This window comes from Tinamus guttatus, unplaced genomic scaffold, assembly GCF_059628265.1.
Source record: "Tinamus guttatus ecotype Peru unplaced genomic scaffold, ASM5962826v1 Tinamus_guttatus_pri_ptg000866l, whole genome shotgun sequence".
Taxonomy (NCBI): Eukaryota; Metazoa; Chordata; class Aves; order Tinamiformes; family Tinamidae; genus Tinamus; species Tinamus guttatus.
This window is the reverse complement of record NW_028289400.1, coordinates 1,074,088-1,086,060: the sequence shown is the minus strand read 5'-3', so window position 1 is coordinate 1,086,060 and position 11,973 is coordinate 1,074,088. Positions and strand designations below refer to the sequence as shown.

Sequence of the window (11,973 nt, the reverse complement as noted above, 5' to 3'; positions counted from 1 at the left end):
TGTGTTAATGACCTTTAACCTTGTGCGCTGCCTTCAGGACTTAAAAACATTGAAAAACAAGTGTACAACCCCTCCCATGAACTTTCCTTTCCCCCCTTTTCTTCCAAAATACAGAGTTTAAAGTGTCTAGGACAAGGGCAAGGCTGGCCCTAGTAAGGGGGTTCAGAGGGACCCCAGAGGCGAGCGGAGCATCGACAGCAGAGCTGAATTTCGGCTGTTTCAGGACATAATGTGATTAAACCACCTTAAACTCCCCCTCTCTCCCTCCTGGGCTTGCTGAGCAGGGGTGGAAGGAGGTGGTACAAGGAGCAAGTGCAGGAGGAATTCTTTTCCAAGGGGGATTCCACATCCCAATCCTCCTGGCACCGTGCTTGCTCACCATGGCTTGCCTGTGATATTTAAGCCCTGTGGCCTGTTAACTCTGAAGCGGAGTGACTCCTGTGCACCTCATACTTTGGCCGCCTTGGGCAAAGTCACACGAAGGGCAGGGAAGGGTGAGGTTTCCAGGAGAGATTTTTTCTTAATAAAAAAGCGAGACTGAAGAAGCCAAACTTGGCTTTTTTAAGCCCAAGGTTGCTGATTGGGGCTGAAATGTCACCAGGTGGCTCAATGGGGACCCGAGGTGGCGGGTGCGAAACCTCAGAGCGCCGCTTTCCCGGGTTAGAACTGAAGCTGCGGGCAGGAAGCGGCAGAAAAGCCCTGGGGTCGGAAACGCCTCCGCGCGGCCCGGATCGGTGCTCGGCTTCGCTTCGCTCCTTTGCCCAAATAAATGATCAGTGGGGAGAAAAATCAGGCAGGGGGAAAACCGAGAAGGGGCTAAAGGAGAAGAATCTTGCGCCTTTCTCCCAAACGGGTGGGATTTGGGGAGCGTAGGTGGATGAAGGGACCCCCGGAGGCAGCAGGGAGGGTGCGGAAGCGGATCCCTTCCCTCGCCCCTTGCTTGGCTTATTCTCCCGCTTATTCCGCCAGGAATGCCGGACTTCCTGGAGAAGCTGCACGCGGCCACACTCAAGGCCAAGAAGATGGAGATCGAAGTGCGCGACTACCTGTCGGCCAAGGCGGCGGGCGAGGGCGGCGAGGGCAAGGCGAGCGCCGAGCTGCGCGGCGACGGCCCCCGCGGCCCTGCCCAGCTGGAATACGCCTGAACGGCCGGGAACGGCCCACACGGAGCCACTCCGGGCGGCCCCGCGCGCTCCCCGTCACCGCCGCCGTCCCGGCCGCGCGGCGCGAGGATGAGGATGGCGGCGCCGCCGCCCTCCAGCACCATGAACATGTGTGATGAGTTTCCCCTGCCTGTGTGTATTTCCCTCCAAAACCAACAAGGAATATCGGAGAAACATCCTCGCGGCGCGGGCAGCGTCTCTCCGTCCTCGGCGCCCGCTCCCTGCTCCGGCAATCCTGGACAGCCCGGCCGCGTCCGCGCTCTTTCCCGCCTCTCCGCGCTCCAAAATCGCCGCGCTGCTGCCGGAGCAGCCCTGGGGCTGCCGCTCGGCCGCCCAAGTGCCTTGTTCCGGGGGCAGCCGCAGCGGGATCCTGCTGCTCCCTTATCCCGCCTTGGAGCAGAACGGGGGGGATTTGGGGTAACAGCGGCGAAGACAGCTTGTGGGGCGGGTTTAAGCCCTCGTTTCGGCTCCGAGGGGTGGGATTTTCCGGAGAGCTGGGATCAATGGGGGCCAAGCGCTCGGCAAATCCGTGCGGGATCCCTGGGAGCTCTTGACGGGGGGCAACAGCGGCACGGGGAGCGGAGGAATCTGTACAACTGGCAACAATACCAATAAAGGATCTGCCGTAGCAACAGGCGGACACCCGGCCGGCGCCTGTTGTGCTTTCCCGGGAAGGAACCGGAGACGCGGCCTCCGGCACGGTGGAAAACCAGCCCACGGAAAGCCCTTCCCTTAAATCCCCACCTGGAAATCAGCTGCTTCCCGCCCGTCACCAACGCCGATAACGAGCAATCCCGTTCCTGGCTCATTAATGATTTTATCCTGATAATCAACGAGCTGCCCCTGTTCCAGCTTGCAGGGGGGTTTCATGGGGACGAGACCAGCACAGAGCAGCCCCTCGGGGCCCCTCGTTACCCTCTGGCCGAGCAGCCCCAGGTCCCACCTGTCCCTAATTAATTAGGGATAACGAAAGGGCTATAACTAGCCCAGATGGGGGTGGGCAAGGGGCAGTTAGGGCTTTGGTGCTGGCAATGGCTCCAGCCTGGGGGGTTTGGTTGCTCCTTAGTGGTGGGTTTTGGCTGCTGGAAGGTGAGGGCAAAACTTTCCCCACACCAGGGAGGGTTTTGGGGTCCCGTGATGGATTTTCTTCAATTTTGTGCCTTGTTTTGGCTGCCCGGCTCAGGCTCTGGCCCCCTCGCAGGTGGCACGGGCAGCCCCCGAGGCGGTGGCGATGACATCCTCAGCATCAACGGAGGTGAGGGGCTCGGGTCTGGGGACACGCAGGGCTCGAGGTGGCCCCGTCCCCGGCCCTGGTGTCTATCGGGGAAGCGGGAGCTGAGCTGAGTTGCCCCGTTCTCAGTCGCCCCCTCTCTGCCTTCCCAGTGCTTGAAGCCCCCAACAGCAGCTTCCTCCTCGAAGGGGACATCGTCCGGGCGGTGAGTGGGGACCACAGGGACACCGCAGGGCTGGGGCTGCCCTGTTCTTTCCTAAGCCCTTGAAAATTAAAAATAAACCTTTATATATGTATATATAAATAATAATAGAAGGGTTTGGTGGAGGGTTGCTGCTTATGGAGGTGGCACTAGAGATGCCAAAACCGCTGCCGGGTGACACTGTGTCCCCGAGCCCCAGCCTGGGAAGCGTGTCCTGGCCGGGGATGGATTTAGCACCAGGACCTGCCCCAACCTCCGGATCCAACCAGGATCCGGCCAGAGCCTTCGCGGCCGCCAGCCCCAAGTGGCCGAAGCGCCGCGGCCTCGTGCAGATCCCCTACGAGCTCTCGGAGCGCTACGGTAGGTGCAGCCCGCGCGGCGCCCGCGGGGACGCGTTGCGGGCGCGCGCGGAGCCGCCGGCTCTTCTCCCGCAGACGACGCCAGCGTGAAGGTCCTCCGGGAAGCGTTCGGTGACTTCGCAAGGCTCACGTGCGTCCGGTTCGTCCCCCACTCCTACCAGAGGGACTTTGTCTCCATTGCTCCAATGTCTGGGTGAGCGCAGCCACTACCCCCAGCGAGGGTGAAGGGGAGCGGGGAGGAAGGCTGCAGTGGGGAGACCAGGGCCCCCCTGTGCTGGGTGATGAACCCCCATGGTGACGGGGACGTGTCCCTTTCCTACAGACCCATGGGTGATGGGGACATGCGTCCCCAAGCCCATGGGGGTGTCCCCCTAGATGATGATGATGGCCACGCACCCGTGGGTGATGGGAAGACTCGCACATCAACAACAGGGTGGGCAGCAATGGCCCGTGGCAGCAGCAGTAAATGAGCATGTGTGTCCGCGGGCGATGGGGACACGTGTCCGCGGGCGATGGGGACACGTGTCCGCGGCAATGCGCCCTCGGTGAAGCCGGGCACGTATCCATGGGTGACGGGAGCCGGTTCCCACCATCCCCGGTGGCCGCGGGCGCCTCCGGCCCGGCGGCTCCGCGCAGGCGGCGCGTGGAGCCGCGATGTCCCCCGTGCAGGTGCTTCTCGAGCGTGGGCCGCGCGGGCGGGATGCAGCCGCTGTCCCTGGCGCCCGCCTGCCTGCGCCGCGGCAAGGGGGTGGCCCTGCACGAGCTCATGCACGTGGCCGGCTTCTGGCACGAGCACAGCCGCGCCGACCGCGACGCCTACGTGGCCATCGCCTGGGACCACATCCTGCCCGGTGAGCTGCCGCCCGCGCCCCATGGCCACCCGCGGCCATCGGCCGGACTTCGGGGGCATCTTCTGGCTCCTTCTTGGCAGGCTTCGAAGGCAACTTCATGAAGTCCCGGACGCCCAACATGCTTGTGGGCTACGACTACTCCTCGGTGCTGCACTACAGCAGGTGAGGCCGGCGCCACCGCGGTGACGTCCCCTCCTTGTCCCCAAGACAGTGACGGCTTTGAGCCCCCTCTCCCCGCTCCAGATACGCGTTCAGCCGGAGCGGGGCGCCCACCATCACCCCCCTGCGGTCCCCAGCAGCCACCCTGGGCCAGCGCCGGGGACTCAGCGCCTCCGACGCCGCCCGCGTCAACCGGCTCTACGGCTGCCGGGACATCCTGCCGACCCCGGTGACACTGGGCGCCACCTCCAGCCACCCTGGCAGCTCCCGTCCTGCTCCGGGGACACCGGAGGGATGCTCGGATGGGTGCTCCACACCGGTGGCCGGGACGAGCACCTAGACCTCATGGTGCCCCTCAAGACGGTGACTTATTGCACCCGATAACGCTATTTTGGGGGAAATCAGGAATTAGTGGGACCAACTGAGGTTCAACCTTCCTCCTGCATCTCTGGTCAGATGCAGGCAAAAAAAGGCTATTTTTCTCAATTTCCCCTTCTTATAGGGTGGTTTTGGGCCCAAATAAACAGTATAAAGGCTAACACTGAATTATATTATTATTATTCTTATTTTGCATGAGGATCTATTCAAAGAAAATAAAGGCTGGGGCAGGGGGGAGGTTTTAAGGCTTTCTCGGCTCTCGCAGCTTGTCGCGTCGCTGCTTTAGTCCCGTTTCAAGCGAATACTGCAACGGCGGCTGGGGGGGGTGAGGGGCAGCCGGACGCCTGGGCCCCCCAGGCAGGTGCAGGGCCAGCGCTTCTACTCTTATTGCACAGCAGGGGGGGGCAGCAAAGTGCGGCCGGGGGTACCGCGATCCCCCTGCCGTGTCCTACCCCCAGGCCAAGGCAGGCGGCGGGGGGGTCTCCCTGAGTTGATGCCCTTAATTATAGGGGGGGACCCCATTAAATCCCCCCCTGCTCGGCTCAATAGGGGCCCCAGGGGCCACCTCGTACCGTGGGGAGGGGGTGCGGAGGCGCCCCCGGCTCAGAGCAGGTTCTTGTTGCGCCGGGGGACGATCCTGCGCACGGTGCGGCGCTCCGACACGTTGCGCTTGACGCGGGCGGCGGCAGCGGGGGGCTCGGCCGCCAGCGAGGGGCTCGAATGGGCCTTGGTGAGGCCGGGCGGCTCCGGCGGGGCGGCCGCGGCGCCCGCCCGCGCCTCCCAGCCCGCCAGGTCCGCGGCGCCGGCGCCGATCCACGACTCCAGCAGCCGCGCGTAGGTCTCGTAGCGCCGCCTCTGCGGGACGGGGCCGCGCTCGGAGCGGGGACGGCGCCGCGGGCGCCGCGCCGTCCCCCCGCCCGCGCTCACCTCGTAGAGCAGGTAGTCCCTCTTGGCGCGGTGCTCGTCCAGGTCGCGCGCGCGGCCCCGCTTGTCGGGGAGGTTGCGCTGGTGCTCGAAGAGCTCGGCCGCCAGCTGGTCCATCCAGGCCTCGTGCGAGCGGTGCTGCTCCTCCTGCGGGACGAGCTCAGCAAGGCAGGGCCGCCACCGGCACCCTTGTCACTGCCGGCACCGTTGTCACCGCCATCTCCACCACCACCCTCCTTCCTCCTCCGGGAGGACCTGGCTGCCACCACCACCATCACCTCCTCCAGCACCATCTCTACCCCAACCCCTGGTCCTCCTCCCGCAGGGCTCACCAGGGCGATGAGGTTGGGCACCGCGGGCAGGATGGGCTGGATGAACCTGCCACCATCATCATCGCCCCCCTCCCTCCAGCACCGTTGTCACCACTAGCACCATTGGTGGCACCAGCATCCTCACCAAAAACCATCATTGTCACTAGCTCCGCCACCATCGCCCCTCTCCCTCCATCACCATTGGTGGCACCATCATCATCATCACCACCATCATCATCACCATCACCACCATCATCACCACAGAGCCGTCCCCAGCGCCCGGCCGGGCTCACCGGGGCGCTGCGGCTGGGCGCCGCGGGCAGGATGGGCCGGATGAAGCGGCGCTGGGAGCTGACGGCGGCTGGGAAGGGCGGCGCGGAGAAGAGCGCGGCCACCAGGTTGATGCGGGAGATCCAGGAGGACATCTCCTCGGCGCTCCTGCGGGAGGAAGCGCCGTGACGCCGGGGCCGCCGCGGCCGCCGCGGCGCGAGGAGCGCGCGGGCACTCACGGCGCCTGGAAGAGGAAGACGCGCCAGTCGGCCGTCTGCAGGCGGAACACGTGGGGCCGCTTCGTGTACTTGCTGGCGCGCTCGGCCAGCGCGTGGTGGACGCCCAGCGGCTCCTCCGTGTCCAGGCGGCTCTCGTCCTGCGCGGTGACGCGGGAGGGGGTGACGCCGCGGATCTGCAACGTCACCGCGGCGCCCCACGCCGCAGGCACCTACCTTGAGGAAGTAGAGCACGGTGCCCTTGAGCACGGTGTGGAAGGTCTTCCAGCCTCTCTTGCCCCACGGCGCTGCAGGAGGAGGACGGAGGTGACCACCCACGGTCCCCATGGTGGGGTGTCCCCCGCCGGGACGTGGCACCCACTTTTCTTGCCGTCGGCCTCGGCGTGGACCTTGCGGGCCAGCAGGCCCTGCCGGTACGTGGTGGCGTCGGCGGCGCGCGGCAGCTCCACGAAGGGGTTGCTCTTCTTGTGGCCGGGCGCCCCGTGCTGCAGCCGACTGTCCCCGTCCTCCTCATCGTCGCTGTCGTCCCTGCGGTGACACGGGGCGTCACGGCGTGTCACACCAAGGGGAACACGGGGACGGGGGGACTCACACTGCCCACTGGAGCTTCTCGTTGCGGATGGAGCTGTAGAGAGCCTGGGGACAGCACGGAGGGTCACGGGGAGCCGTGCGGGGACGTCCCCGAGGTGGGGACACCCGCGTGGGCACGACGCGCCGTCCCCGTCCCCCACCTTGAGCTGCTCCTTGGGGAAGTTCTGCCCGTCCATCATGCCGTTGAGGTTGGCCACGAACTCGGCGCTCGTCATGGCCCGGCCGATGTTCTGCAGGGAGCAGGGGACACGTGGGTCCCCCCGCCGTCCCCTGGGACACGTGGGTCCCCCCGCCGTCCCCCGGCCCCTGCCCTCCCGCTCCCCTCCTCACCTGCCCGTGCAGGTCGGTGTTGAGCAACATGATGGCGCACGTCAGCGAGTGCACGGCGTCTGTGCGGGCGGCACGCGGGGACGGTCACCGCGGGGTGTCCCCGCGCTCCTCCCGCCCATCGCGCTGGGGACAGGGGGGGTGGGGGTTTGGGGACCGTGTCTCACCGGGCGAGGGGAAGGCGTCGGGGTTGCAGCAGTGGTAGCGGCGCGAGAAGTGGCCCAGGATGCGCTCGCGCTCCTGCGTCTCACCCGTCAGCACCAAGGCCCCCAGGAAGGACCTGCGACGTGCGGGGGGACGCGACACTGTCACCGCGGGTCCCCTGGGTCCCTGTAGACCCCCAGTTGTGCCCCCCTGGGCTCCTGCACACTCTGCTGGGCTCCAAATCTGCCCCAACAGACCCCAAATCTCTCCCTGCTGGATCCCAAAGACCCCCAGTCTTGTCCCCTAGACCCCAGCAGGCCCCATGTCCCTGAGAACCCCCTTGTTTACCCCCCACCCCAGACCCCAAAGACCCTGTTTGTCCCCCCAGACCCCAAGAGACCCCCCAAGTCCCCAGATCATCCTGGTGACAGATCCCAAAGACCCCAATCCCCTTCCCAGCCCAATCCCGCAGCCCCGGCACCTGAGCGCCCGGTCCAGCGCCTGGCCGCCGAACTGGAACAGGGCCAGGTACTCGTGGGCCACCATGGCGCTGAAGTCATTGCTGGGGACATGGGGACAGCGGAGCGGGCTCAGCGGGGCCGGGGGCCCTGCCGAAAGCCCCCCCCCCTTCCCGAATCCTTACTTTTTCCGGAGGAAAGCGGCCACCTGGGAGCGCTTGAAGCCGTCCAGGTGGAAGAGGCGGGCGGCCAAGCGCTGCGCGTCGGCCCGGCCACCACAGCCACCAACGGCCACCAAGGGCTGCCCGGGGGGGTCCCCTGGCCGCCTGGGGGGACACGAGGCGGGAAGTCCCTTGATCTGCCCTGGGAAGCGGGCAGGGCTCCAGGACGGGACTGGGGGGGATTTAGGGGGGATGTGGGGGGAAAAAGGGGGATGGATGGGGGGGGGAACACACGGGTGGCACTGGGAGGGGACAGAGGGACAGAGAGGGGCTGGGGGACAGACGGACAAATGGGGGTGCTTGGGGACATGACTGGGGTTTGGGGGGACGGACAGGGGGTCTGGGGGGGGGCAGACAGGGATTGGACACAGGGAGCGGGTCTGGGAGCAGAGCAGGGGGGACCCGGCGCCCTCACCCCTGTGCGGCACCGGGGGGCTCGGGGGGGGCCCCGTCACCCGCGTCCTCCTCCGCGGGGCGGCTCGGCGGGGACGGTGACGGCGACAGCGGTGACGGTGACAGCAGTGACGGTGACGGCGACGGCGGTGACGGCGACAGCGGCCGCGGTGACAGCGGTGACGGTGGTGACACGGCGGTGGCCGCGGACCGCGGGGGGGCAGGCGCTGCCCCCCCCTGCAGCCAGGCACAGCGCCCCCCCGGCCCCCCCGGCCCCCCCGGCCCCCCCCGGCGCCCCCCCGGCCCCCGCGGCGGCAGCCCCAGGCCCAGGGCGGGGGGCGCGGGGGGGCTGCGGGGGGGGGCCTGGGACCCCCCTCCTGGGGGCAGGTCCGAGGGGGGCGGGGGGGGCCGGGACCCCCCCTCCAGGCCCAGATCTGGGGGGCTGGGAGGGGGCTGGGAACCCTCCCCTGGGGGCAGGTCCAAGGGGATGGGGGGGGTTCGGGACCCCCCTCCCGGGGGCAGATCCGGGGGGGGCAGGGAGGGCTGGGACCCCCCTCCCGGGGCCAGTGCGGGGGGGGCTGGGGGCCGATCCAAGGGGCTGGGGGGGTCCCAGTGCCCTCCCCCCACAGGCAAATCTAGGGGGGGCAGGGGGCTGGGGGGGGGCTGGGAGCCAAAGCCTGGGCCCAGATCCGGGGGGCTGGGGGGGTCCCTGTCCCCCCCTTTTGGGGGCAGATCTGGGGGGCTGGAGGGATCCCAGTGCCCCCCTTGTGGGTGCAGATCTGGGGCGCTGGGGGGGTCCCTGTCCCCCTCTTTTGGGGGCAGATCTGGGGGGCTGGAGGGATCCCAGTGCCCCCCTTGTGGGTGCAGATCCAGGGAGCTGGGGGGGTCCCGCTTCCCCTCTTTTGGGGGCAGTTCCGGGGGGCTGGGGGGGTCCTGGTTCCCCCCTTTTGGGGGCAAATCTGGGGGGTTAGAGGGGCCCCAGTCCCCCCGTTCTGGGGGCAGATCCGGGGGGGCAGAGACCGCCAGGCTGGGGGGGCCGGGGGATCCTGGAGGGAGAAGAAAATGGTGGAAAGGGGGCGGGGGGGGTCAGCATCACCCCCAAACCCCCCCCTCCTCAAAGGGGTCGGGGTCCCGGCACTCACCCCGCTCCGCGGCGTCCCCGGCGCTCCCGGACCCCCCGGCCTGGCCACGACAGAGGTTGCGGGTGGGCGCAGGGGGTGACAGACCCCCCCACCCCCACCCCAAAGCGCAGGGCCGGGGACCCCCCCGTACCTGGTGGCCGTCCCCCATGGCGCGCGCGGCCGCGATGTCCCGCTCCGTGATGAGCAGCTCCGCGGCGGCGCCGTGGGGCCGGTACAGGGGCACCCGGAACAGGGGGTTGGTGTAGAAGCGCTGCTCTTCCTCCTCATCATCATCCTCCTCGGCCTCCTCCTCCCGCGAGGACGAGCCCTCGGCTTCCTCCTCATCCTCCTCCTCCTCCTCTGCAGAGTCCTGGTCCCCGTGCTCGGGCGAGAGGCTCCTTTCTATAGGCACCAGCTCATGTGAGATGCTCCTTTCTATAGGCACCAGTTCAGGTGAGAGGCTCCTTTCTATAGGCACCGGCTCGTGTGAGATGCTCCCTTCTATAGGAATGAAGCTGTGCGAGATGCTCCTTTCCATAGGCACCAGTTCAGGTGAGAGGCTCTCTTCTATAGGCACCAGCTCATGTGAGATGCTCCTTTCTATAGGCACCAGTTCAGGTGAGAGGCTGCTTTCTATAGGCACGGACTCGTGTGAGATGCTCCTTTCCATAGGCATCCGCTCATTTGAGCTGCTCCCTTCTATAGGAATGAAATCGTACAAGAGGCTCCTCTCTATAGGCACCAGTTCAGGTGAGAGGCTGCTTTCTATAGGCACCGACTCGTGTGAGATGCTCCTTTCCATAGGCACCAGTTCAGGGGAAATGCTCCTTTCTATAGGCATCCGCTCATGTGAGCTGCTCCCTTCTATAGGAATGAAGTCGTCCAAGAGGCTCCTCTCTATAGGCACCTGCTTGTGTGAGCTGGTCCCTTCTATAGGAACGAAGTCGTGTGAGAGGCTCCTTTCTACAGGTCCTGACTCATGCAAGATGCTCCCTTCTATAGGCGCCAGCTCGTACGAGAGGCTCCTTTCTATAGACAGCAGCTCGTGGAAGATGTTCCCTTCTATAGGCCCCAACTCATCCGAGATGCTCCCAGCCGCAGGCACGAGCCTGGGTGAGAGGCTCCTTTCCATAGGCACCAGCGGGGGGTGTGAGAGGCTCCTCTCTATAGGCACCGAGTTGTGCACGACGCTCCCTGCCACGGGCACGCGCTCCCGCGGGATGTTCCCAACCTGCGGGATGTTCCCAACCGCGGCTGTGCTTCCATGCGGGATGTTCCCACCTGTGGACACATTTCCATGCGAGATGCTTCCATCCGTGGGCACGTTCCCATGCGAGATGCTCCTATCCATGGAGAAGTTCCTATGCAAGGTGCTACCATCCATGGACACCTTTCCATGCGCGATGTTCCCATCTGTGGGCACATTCCTGTGCAAGGTGTTCCCATCCATGGACACGTTCCCATGCGAGATGATCCCATCCGTCGACACGTTCCCGTGCAAAATGCTCCTATCCATGGACATGTTCCCATGTGAGATGTTCCTGTCCGTGGACACGTTCCCATGTGAGATGCTCCTATCCATGGACACGTTCCCGTGGAAGATGCGCCCATCAATGGACACGTTCCCATGTGAGATGCTCCTATCCATGGACATGTTCCCATGAAAGATGCTCCCATCTATGGACACGTTCCCATGTGAGATGCTCCTATCCATGGACACGTTCCCATGGAAGATCCTCCCATCCGTGGACACATTCCCATGAGAGATACTCCTATCCATGGACATGTTCCCATGCAAGATGCTCCCATCCATGGACATGTTCCCGTGTGAGATGCTCACATCCGTGGACACATTCCCACGAGAGATGCTCCCATCCATGGACACGTTCCCGTGTGAGATGGTCCCATCCGTGGACATGTTCCCGTGTGAGATGCTCCCATCTGTGGACATGCTCCCATGAGAGATGCTCCCATCCATGGACACGTTCCCGTGTGAGATGGTCCCATCCGTGGACACGTTCCCGTGTGAGATGCTCCCATCTATGGACACGTTCCCGTGCGAGATGCTCCTATCCATGGCCACGTTCCCATGTGGAATGGTCCCATCCATGGACACATTCCCGTGCGAGAGGCCCCCATCTGTGGCTGCGCTCCCGGCGTCCCCCTCGATGGCTCCCTGCAGGTCCCACACGCACATCTGGGCTCGCACCAGGCTGGTCCAGAAGACGTCGGTGGCTCCGGGCGCTCCGGCCCGGGCCGGCTCCTCCGTGGCCGCTTCCCGGGAGCCGCCGGCGCCGTCCGAGAAGACGATGGCGTCCTGCGCCGCGCGGCTCCGCTCCAGCGCGCCCGCCGGCTCCATGGCGCCTACGGCAGCACGGCCACCGCGCGGCCACCCGGCGGCCACATGGCCACCGGCGCCCTGCGGGGACAGCGGGGTCAAGGCGGGCTGGGGAACACGCGGGAAGCGGCCCGGTCCCTGCTCCGGGATGCGGGACGGGGAGGGAGGGATGGAGGGACTGAGTGATGGAGGGAGGGAGGGATGGATGGATGGAGGGATGGATCGATGGATGGATGGATGGGTGGATGGATGGAGGGATGGATGGATGGATGGAGGGATAGATGGGTGGATGGAGG

At 65.8% G+C, this 11,973-nt stretch overlaps 2 protein-coding genes across 2 annotated transcripts; one reads left to right on the top strand and one right to left on the bottom strand.

Annotated features, from left to right (window-relative positions):
• Positions 1 to 2,194: 2,194 nt before the first annotated feature.
• LOC104564633 (astacin-like metalloendopeptidase) lies at positions 2,195 to 4,305 on the top strand. The gene is made up of 8 exons (XM_088537852.1): positions 2,195 to 2,252; positions 2,347 to 2,418; positions 2,547 to 2,599; positions 2,866 to 2,956; positions 3,031 to 3,148; positions 3,625 to 3,806; positions 3,887 to 3,968; positions 4,050 to 4,305. The coding sequence occupies exons 1-8, from the start codon at positions 2,195 to 2,197 to the stop codon at positions 4,303 to 4,305; spliced, it is 912 nt and encodes a 303-aa protein (XP_088393978.1).
• Positions 4,306 to 4,940: 635 nt separating this feature from the next.
• On the bottom strand, positions 4,941 to 11,698 carry LOC148591331 (uncharacterized). The gene is given in 16 exon segments (XM_088537851.1): positions 4,941 to 5,198; positions 5,271 to 5,414; positions 5,872 to 6,016; positions 6,088 to 6,245; positions 6,247 to 6,371; positions 6,446 to 6,612; positions 6,677 to 6,720; positions 6,816 to 6,905; positions 7,006 to 7,064; positions 7,170 to 7,282; positions 7,628 to 7,708; positions 7,790 to 7,997; positions 8,281 to 9,264; positions 9,361 to 9,400; positions 9,491 to 9,741; positions 10,621 to 11,698. Coding segments are annotated over 16 exon segments (3,939 nt in total). The 3' UTR covers positions 4,941 to 4,946.
• Positions 11,699 to 11,973: the final 275 nt, after the last annotated feature.